At 40.4% G+C, this 10,149-nt stretch overlaps 1 protein-coding gene across 1 annotated transcript in view; it reads left to right on the forward strand.

Annotated features, from left to right (window-relative positions):
* Nucleotides 1–7,983: 7,983 nt before the first annotated feature.
* LOC107757460 (uncharacterized) overlaps nt 7,984–10,149 on the forward strand; it is a 12,489-nt gene continuing 10,323 nt past the window's right edge. Inside the window, exons 1-2 of the mRNA XM_016574934.1 lie at nt 7,984–8,058; nt 8,370–8,963. Of these exons, the coding sequence (XP_016430420.1) occupies nt 8,835–8,963 (129 nt within the window). The 5' untranslated portion in view covers nt 7,984–8,058; nt 8,370–8,834. The remainder of the gene's footprint in view (nt 8,059–8,369; nt 8,964–10,149) is intronic.

A 10,149-nucleotide genomic window follows, 5' to 3' on the forward strand; every position in this document is an offset into this window, starting at 1 on the left:
CCGGTCCCTCCAGCCGAGATGAGGTCAGGTTTTTACAGCCCATACTTCATCCATCGTACCCAAGGCGGTGGGTTACGACCAATCCTGGACCTGCGCGTGCTGAACCGGGCCCTTCACAAGCTCCCGTTGAGGATGTTGACGCAGAAACGCATCTTTCAACGCGTCCGTCCTTTCGATTGGTTCGCAGCGATCGACCTCAAGGTCGTACACGCGTACTTTCATGTCTCGATTCTCCCTCGACACAGGCCGTTTCGAAGGGCGAGCATATCAGTACAAGGTCCTCCCCTTCGGGCTATCCCTGTCGCCTCGTGTCTTCACCAAGGTCGTGGAGGCAGCCCTTGTTTCATTAAGGGAAGCTGGCATTTGCATTCTCAACTACCTCGACGACTGGCTCATACTGGCCCAGTCTTGAGCGCAGTTGTGCGAACACAGGGACATGGTGCTCAGTCACCTCAGCCTGGCAACTCCACCCCCTAGACAGTCCAGCTGATTTGGAGACGCTTTGGGGACGCTCAGGTAGACCTGTTTGCCTCCCCGGACACGTCCCATTGCCAGTTGTTTTACTCCCTGTCCGAGGGGACCCTCGGCACGGACACACTGGCGTACAGCTGGCCTCGGGGCCTACGCAAATATGCGTTTCCCCCAGTGAGCCTTCTCGCACAGACACTGTGCAAGGTCAGGGAGGACAAGGAGCAGGTCCTCTTCGTAGCGCCATACTGGCCCAGTCGGCTTGGTTCCCCGAACTGATGCTCCTCGCGGCAGCCCCTCCTTGGCAAATTCCTCTGAGGAGGGATCTCCTTTCTCAGAGAGGGGGCACCCTCTGGCACCCGCGTCCAGACTTGTGGAATCTCCACTTGTGGTCCCTGGACGGGACGCGGAGGTTCTAGGTGGGCTACCTCCAGCGGTAGTAAACACCATCACGTCAGCTAGAGCCCCGTCTACCAGACACGCTTACAGGCTGAAGTGGAACCTGTTCGTCGATTGGTGCTCTTCTCGCCGGGAAGACCCCCGTAGATGCCCGATCAGAGTCGTGCTTTCTTTCCTGCAAGATGGGTTGGAGCGAAGGCTGTCTCCCTCCACCCTTAAGGTGTATGTTTCCGCCATTGCCGTACATCATGAGGCAGTAGACGGTAAGTCTGTGGGGAAGCACGACTTGATTGTCAGGTTTCTCAGAGGGGCAAGGAGGCTAAATCCTCCACGCAGATCCCAATTCGTCAGTCACCAGTCGTTCCTTCAGGGAACGAGGGTTACATACGTAACCGAGACGTTTCCTCTCACTTGCATAGTATGCTTGCAGTTATTTCTTCTAGTTCTTTCAAAGCAGTTCTTTCTGCGTTTCCGCTCACATATTTTTTTTATCTGTTTCATTGAGGTTCCAAATAATGGCTCATTGGCTTAGATATAACACCTAGAAGCATATATTCTTATGCACACATGCAAAGTATGTTGCAGCTGTTATTTCTATGAAATTATGTTGTCTTTGCTATTCTGTTACTAATAAAATAGTTTTTTTCACTGCTTATCCTATTTTGGCACAATCCCTAAATTGAACTTGAGTAGTTCTACTGAGGGCACCCATCTCACATGAAATTTAACTTTGTCAAACATATTCTACCTGCCTTCCTGATATAAATTACTATGAATTTGATATGGTAATTAATACTGAGACACTAAAACCCACACATCCTGTGGTTATACAATGATAAACATCATTCACACAGACAAAAAGAAGAAATTAGACATAACCAACATGCCAACTGATGAAAGTCTATATAGTTTTTAGATGTTTAGTGGTGGTGTTTAACTTTTGAGTTGCGAAAAAGTTGTTGCTCTTTTGCAGTCACCACAAGGGGCAGAATTAAATATTCACTGTACTGTTGTACCATTTCAAATAGCTTTATGGCTTTAAAAAACACTGACTGCTATAGCTGTCACTATTAAGTGCTGTCCTCCAATATCTCTGAACCTCCATTTCTGCTGTTTGATGTTCCACATTTGCAGTCGATTATAAACACAACAAAAAGTGCTGGAATGCAGAAGAAAGCAGCCAGACCATAACCTATAAACTTTACAAAAAATAAATAAATAAAAGAATAATAGCATTTAGTCAATAGTCAACAATAGTATTTCATTTGGTTGTTTGGTAAGTATGCCTGTTTATTTGTTCTTTCACACTAAATTATACTCACCTTCGATATAAAAACAGCCTTTCGTGTTTGGTCATACAGTGTAGCCTTCGTTCTTCTTTCGATCCATTCACTCGGTTCACACCAATTCAGACTATTTGGATTCAGCATTTTATCACAAGTATAGTTTCCATTCCAGTCTGTCAGTCCACAAGCAAGATAATCACCATCGAGGAACAGCAGACAGACCCACACGACAGGTGTAATAAAACAAGCTAGAAATTCTGTTCTAGAAACAGATTGTCCAGCTTCACTTTTAAAAGGCCTTAAAATTAGGACCATTAAAGTAAAAACAAAAAGCCCAGGTATGATGAAGACAAGGCTTGATGTCGCTTGGTTCCACATAACAATACATGGGCACGAAAACTGGACATCCATGAACGCCTGTAGCCCAATTAACAAAAAACTCAGTGGAACAGAGATGATAATGGTTTTACTGGAAAAAAGGGCTCGCAAATGGTGTAAAAATTGTTGTGAAGACATTTTCTGGGGTCTGAACAGCGCACAGTGATGTTTTGGCTGCTTCTCCCTCCTATGATCTGTGGATATGCCTTCATGAGATGCACATAAAATAATAATGTTACAATAATAATGAACATATCTGCTGCAATGAACATAATAACAATAATAATAATAAAAATAATAATTATTATTATTATTATTATGTTCATTGCAGCAGATCTGATCATTATTATTGTAACATTATTATTATTTTTATGTGCTTGAACATACTATCCAAATATTTAAAGAACTTTTAACTCATGTTATGTAGCATTTTTAAACTTACTCTTGGCTTTATTCTTCCCGTCTGTTGTGTGAGTCCCTTGTAGACTTGTTTGACTGTCACCATAAAGCTCCACATTGAAGTTTATTCTGGCGATGAATTGCTCACATAGACAGGAAGAAACATGCAAATAATGGGGCAAACCACAGTTTGTTTCATGCTTTTGTTTTATTTTTAAGTGCAACTAAAAGATTCTGCACAACTAAGTATGCAAACAAAAAGTGAGACATCTCGATACAAACTTAAAAAAATAAAAATCCAAAACCATAGAGAAAGTTATTAACATGCATAATGTTTCTTTTTCTTTTTCTTTTTTTCATTTTGCATTATCACCTTGCAAGTAAGGGTCTTTTAAGTGTGCAGCTGGGCGCAGGGCACATGAAAAAAGCTTGCTGTGCCTACTCTGCAGTAAACCACCAATCCTCTTATTGTGAAGAAACATCCAACATATATCACAACAGAAACCAAAGTTGCTCCTTAGTGAAAGTCTAAATCTGTCTCCATGTATGGGTTTGTGCCTAATTAATGACAGTTTTTTAACCCTAAACAGTTGTTTTATATGTTGTATTCGGACAGACGGATACTGTTCTGCTTCCAAACTGTTGAGATCTCTGTTGAGATCAACTGTTTGTAGGGCTGTGCAAAAAATCGAATGCGATTTTTATGCTCATCTCATCAGTAAAGCCGGTTCTGTGATTAGTAGTAAATCTCCAGCACGTGCTTTCAGATGGAGCAACATTTACTAGAGCCGTAGTTCACTGACAAGCTACGCAAAATCAATTCATTGCCGATTATGAGCGTGATTTTGCGTAGCTTGTCAGTGATCTACGGCACTGTGTAGTAAATGCTGCTCCATCTGAAAGAGATTTACTACTAATCACAGAACCGGCTTTACTGACGAGATGAACATGAAAATCGCATTCGGTTTTTTGCACAGCCCTAACTGTTTATGTTATGTTGCTTCATCCTGTTTATGATGATATAACTTCTATTTTTTTCTTTTTAAAATTACAACAATTAGGTGCAGTCACATTAGCGCAATTTTGGCAAAAAGTGGAAAGGCCCATTGTCAACAGTGTAGGGACATACGTATGAAGCACAACAGAAGTCACTTTCAATGAAAAAGTTGGGTGTGGAAAACTTTCGCCTTTATGCAAAGTCACCCAATAAATTCCTACTGAAATTACTGCATTTTGTACATGAAAATACGCCAAACAACGGTAAATGTGACAGCAGCTTTATAGTGATCTGTATGCATTTAAACGATAAATGTCCTTCTTTTCCACTTTTACTGTACAACAGCAACCTGTACGATTGCACAGTGCAATATCAAGCTAGTTTATTTTATAATTAAAAAACACATCAGTTTCAACCAGGGCCATCGCTAGAAAGGTGGTGACAATTATAGGGGCCCACGGCAATTTCAACCGAATGCCCGAGGCCAGCATTAAAGACGCTCAGAACAGTTGATGGGCCACTGCTGCCACTAGCACAGCTGTCATGAAAGCTTATCTTTCGCACATGTTTTTAAGCCTTGCCATTTTAAACATTCAAGAGATTTTAAAGCATTCAAGCACAATATTACAAAAAACCTCAACTGTGTATACTCAGCAAACACCGAACTGAGTCCTCTTTTTCGTCTCTTCGTGCTTGAACAAACAAATCCACCTTGCCAATTTAAACATTCAAATGCAAAAAGAAAGAGCTTAGTTCAGTACCCTCATGCCACACCTGGACATGTGACCGATTACACTTCAATAGTAGATCTTTCTTAAAGAACCCCTAACTTAAAACATTTCAGGGTAGCACTGGTAAATGCTGCACTGGTAGTAGCATGTTGTTGTTGTTGTTTTGTTTTTACTGACAGTGCTTGCAAGTCACCTACTTGCTTGACTGGTGCTAGCGCCAAAAGGAGGGCGGTCTTGAGCGACAGGTGCCGCAAATCTGCCAACTGGAGCGGCTCAATGAGAGGGCCTCGTAGGGCCCTAAGGGCAATAGATAAGTCCCAGGCCAGCACAGAATGAGGACAAGGCGGGTTCAACCTCAGAGCTCCCCTCAGAAATTTAACGACAAGGTCGTTTTTACAGACTGACTTGCCAGCCACGAGAGCATGATTCGCTGCAATGGCTGCCACGTAGACTTTGAGAGTGGAAGGGGTGTGCCCCTTATCCAACAGCTCTTGTAGAAAGGTTAGCACATATGGGAGACAAAGAGCTCTTGGCAAAATTGATTTTCAACCCAAGGCGCTCTAGGTGGCTGAGCAGCAGTGACCTGTGAGCGATGAGTTCCCGTTATGATCTGGCTAAAACCAGCTAATCGTTGAGGTAATTCAGAATGCGGATTCCCATCTGTCTCAGAGGGGACTTATCGCACTTTGTAAAATTGCGTGGGCCAGGAGACAGTCAGAATGGAAGGACTGTATATTGATAGGCCACTCCCTCGAATGTGAATCTCAAGAACGGTCTGTGATGGGGGCTATCTGGATGTGAAAGTAAGCGTCTTTCAGACCCATTGACAGAAACCAGTCCTCAGGACATATTTGCATGAGGATCTGTTTCAAAGTTAAAAACTTGAATGGCCGTCTCATAAGCGAACGTTTCAAATGTCTGAGATCGAGAATTGTCTGAGCCTGCCATCTTTTTTTGGGAATGAGGAAGTAGCAGCTGTAAAATCCTGACTCGCTGTTCGCTAGAGGAACTGTTTCCACGGCTCCTTTTGCAAGCACTGTTTGTACTTCAGACCGGAGAACGTGAGTTCATTATCCTGTACTGAAGTCTGAATAATACCTCTGAAGCGAGGTGGCCTGCAACCGAACTGAAGCGAGTAGCCTGAAGCCGGATGGCAAGCGGCTCTAGTTTTACGAAAGGTAGTTTGCCCCACAGGGGTGGGGAACTGACATACTTGGTAATGAGGAGAGGAGAAATGTTCTTTTGAGTATAGGTCTACTATCACAGTGGCAGTTTGCTTGGGCACGAGCTGAACGAGAAGGACGGGCCTAGCTTGAATTGAAGTTCCATCGCTCAGTGTTGAACTGAGGGATGGAGAGCAAGTGTGAGCTTTCTTCGAGGGAGTTCCGGCCTCAGCGAGAACTGACCCTCTCCTTTTCCTCTCTGCATGCAGATCAGGGATACAGAAAAATACAGTGCATGCATAATTATTATGCAAGTTGATATTCTGATCATATTTTTTTCCAAGCACATTTAACCAATTCCAAAGGACATCAATCTTAATAACTACTATTAATCTTGTATTTAATCATTTATAATTTATCTATAATTATTCATGAAGGCTGGAAGTGAAAAATTTCTTCTATTCAGGTGTGCATAATTATTAAGCAGATTTTCTTTTACAGATAAAATGAGCCAAAAAAGAGATTTAACTCAGACTGAAAGTCAAAAATTATTAAATGCCCATGAGAAATATTCAAAACTAATACAATACCCTGGTCATTTCATGTGTTTTCGCTGATCGGATATCTATCTGATTTGTTAAAACGTTTCCATTTACACTTGGCCACATAAATGTGTCGTCGCAAAACGGATATAAATCCGATCTTCAATTACCGCGCTATATTTAAATTTAACGGAGTTCACGTCAACGAAATCAAAAGATAAGCGCTGCATTTTATTAATTATCAGCTCATTTCAAGATCAAAGCCCGCAATAGGAGAGCGCGCGGCATCAGCACTGGAAAGATAGGTTAGTCACACTACTTTTAATGAAGATGATTGTGTGTTGAGCGTCTGCGTCTTACTTTCAGTTTCATTCACGGCAGTTTGCGTGTCGGCTTGCTGAAGAGATTCTCAGCTACTCGTTTATGGGATTAGAATTCTGCCACAATTCTGCTCACAATCTCACAATTATTTTTTTCCAAGCACATTTTACCAATTCCAAAATGCATCAATCTTAATAACTACTATTAATCTTGTATTTAATCATTTATAATTGATATATAATTATTCATGAAGGCTGAAGGCTGAAGTGAAAAATGTCTTATATTCAGGTGTGCATAATTATTAAGCAGATTTTATTTTACAGCCAAAAAAGAGATTTAACTCAGACTGAAAGTCAAAAATTATTAAATGCCCATGAGAAATATTCAAAACTAATACAATACTAGAAATCGCAAAGTTAATGCATAACCATTGGACAGCAAAATGCTCAGTGGGTCAGCAGTGTAAGTCAAAAACATGTGGAGAAGAAAAGATGCATGTAAACTGCAAAAGAATTAGGAATAAAGGTGAAGAATTAGGTGTGAAATCACCAGGAACCATTTAGTCTCCAGCGCCACCATTTTCCAAAACTGCAACCTACCAGGAGTCTCCAGAAGTATGTCAGGTTCTCAGAGACTTAGCTTAAGTATAGAATCCTAAAAAAAATTACCCCTACTTAATAAGAATTAATACATACTGAAGTGTAGTAAAATACTTGAAGACTGATTTTCTATATATATAGGCTTTATAGACAGATAAATTGAGAGTGACTCTTGAAGGACCAGCACCACATCCTCTTGTACCACTGTTTGAAGAATTTATCTTCCAGAATCTGGCAGTAAGTTTTGGGAGTTCATTTTTAGTCCATCTGAGATTTTATCAGTAGAAGATAACCTGGATTGATGTTGTTTGGAATTGGTGAAATGTGCTTGGAAAAAAAAAAAATCTGAATATCAACATGCATAATAATTATGCATGCACTCTATTTTTCAGACTCTATGAGGGTGGCATGAGAGTCTGACATCCTGACCTGTGCTCACAGCCCAGCACTGTGCAGCTCGATTGGCAACAGATTTAGTAGGTGCACTATTTGGTGCCCCATTCTCTTCACAGATGAGAGCAGGTTCACACTGAGAACAGTCTAGGGTTTTTTTTTTTGTCGCTCTTTTTCCTTTCTCTCTGATAACACAAGTTATTTCTTCAGTGCGCTCTTGGAGAGCTCTTCGTGTTGGCGGTACGGCGCTTTCCATCCGTCAGGGAACGAGGGTTACCATGCGTAACCGAGACGTTTTCTTTCCTGTTTTTGCACAGACACCTTCAAGTGTAGATGCAGAATGACGCACACCACATTGCAACAGACAAGACAAGCCAAAAGAGTAAGTCATTAACTATAATATATATATATATACAAACACAATCTGACTAAATTAAAAAATAACAGTTGAGCTAACAAACACCTATTGAGTAATCATTCACAATGCAGATTGAAAAAAACCCCCCGCAGAAATATACCTAATTCCAAAGTGTTCACAAACTTTTTTTTTAGTTTATTATTTTTTAATACAATACGTACTTTTCTAAAATATGGACTTTTCAAATAGATACTTTCTGGAGCATATATTTGTACCCAGAACTATATTATTCAACTACTGATGTAGATCAATTATATTCTTCTTCGTTTAAGCAGATCTTCCCACCATTTAAAGATCTCATGTATTGGACTCCAGACATTTCCACAGACCATAAGAGAGAGAAGCAGTCAAAAATATAATCAAACATCCTTCAGAATCTGGCATTGCTTGTCAATCTAACGCATGTTTTTCTACAAAAAAAAACTCCTGTTTTCAGCTCTTTCCCAATAAGTCTTTTGTTAATTGGATTTGAGGAGTTGATGGATCTAAAAGTTTTTGTATGCCCATGCAGACATGATCTGAATACATGGCAAACAACATCTATTTTTGTTAGTCCTCCTTTTTTTATTTTTGCTTTAATGTATCTTATTCTAAGACCTTTTAAACATGATTGGTTTCATTGTTCTCAAAGAGAGAATGATACTCGGCATAGCTGGCCTAAAGCTTTAGCACATTGTCTGATGCCATCTTTAATGTGAGTCATCATCTTGTTACTTGATGGTGATTATATTGCTTGTGCCATGACAGACTGGAAGGGAGTTTATGTGTTTGATGTTGAGCTCAACAGGTCGTGGTGTAAACCCAATGGTGACATGCAAAATGAGGCAGAGCTCCGAGATTTGAATCGCCAGTATATTCATCAATCACAGGTAAATAGCATGCACTATGAGTTATTCCTGTTTTCCTAATGTCATAATGTAATATAATTTTTTTTTCTCTTTTCCTCCCAAAATGTTAGAGGGAAAAAGAATAGTTTCTTTTCCCTGTTCTTACATCATTACACATTTGATCTACACATTTATTCTAAATCCCTTGAAGGGATAGTTCACCCAAAATGACAGTTTATCATCATTTACTCATCTTCATGTTATTCCAAACCTGCATTGCTTTCATTCTTCTGCGAAACACAAAAGAAGATATTTTGAATAATTTTGGGAACCATTGGAGTCGATTGACTTCCATTGTATGGGGGAAAAAAAATATTTAAAGGTGACATATCATAAAAAACTGACTTTTCCAGGTTTTAAGTGCTATAATCAGGTCCCCGGTGCATCTACCAACCAAGGAAACATGAAAAAGATGAACCCAGTAACTTTGTTTTGGTAAGCCTTTTTCTGCAAGCCTCTGAGAAAATGAGCGCGTCTGATTTCGCTCCCTTGGTGACGTGGCAAAGGGATCTCATTATAATATTACCACCCCTTAATCTGTAAGTTTCCTCATGTTATTCCAAACCTGCATTACTTTCATTCTTCTGCAAAACACAAAAGAAGATATTTTGAATAATTTTGGGAACCATTGGAGTCGATTGACTTCCATTGTATGGGGAAAAAAAAAAATTTAAAGGTGACATATCATAAAAAACTGACTTTTCCAGGTTTTAAGTGCTATAATCAGGTCCCCGGTGCATCTACCAACCAAGGAAACATGAAAAAGATAAACCCAGTAACTTTGTTTTGGTAAGCCTTTTTCTGCAAGCCTCTGAGAAAATGAGCACGTCTGATTTCGCTCCCTTGGTGACGTGGCAAAGGAATCTCATTATAATATTACCGCCCCTTAATCTGCAAGTTTACGCCCATGACACCATCATTTTGATTTGCAAGCGACAGCGGTGCGCTAGCTCTAATGCCATGATGAAAGTTTGAGCGAAGCATGCTAACTGTTCTGTGTTTGGCTGCAGAGACGAGCACAGAACACTGTTTAGAGTCCCAGCCTCAGAGGAGATAACAGAGCAGTGGATTTATTGATTTATTTACTGTATATTGCTGCTGCCACACAGATCTAAAATAAACAAGCGATTTATTTCCCAGCTGTTTACCTTCACAGACATAACCGACT

Source organism: Sinocyclocheilus rhinocerous, unplaced genomic scaffold (assembly GCF_001515625.1).
Source record: "Sinocyclocheilus rhinocerous isolate Xijiao unplaced genomic scaffold, SAMN03320098_v1.1 scaffold2578, whole genome shotgun sequence".
In the NCBI taxonomy this organism is placed as follows: domain Eukaryota; kingdom Metazoa; phylum Chordata; class Actinopteri; order Cypriniformes; family Cyprinidae; genus Sinocyclocheilus; species Sinocyclocheilus rhinocerous.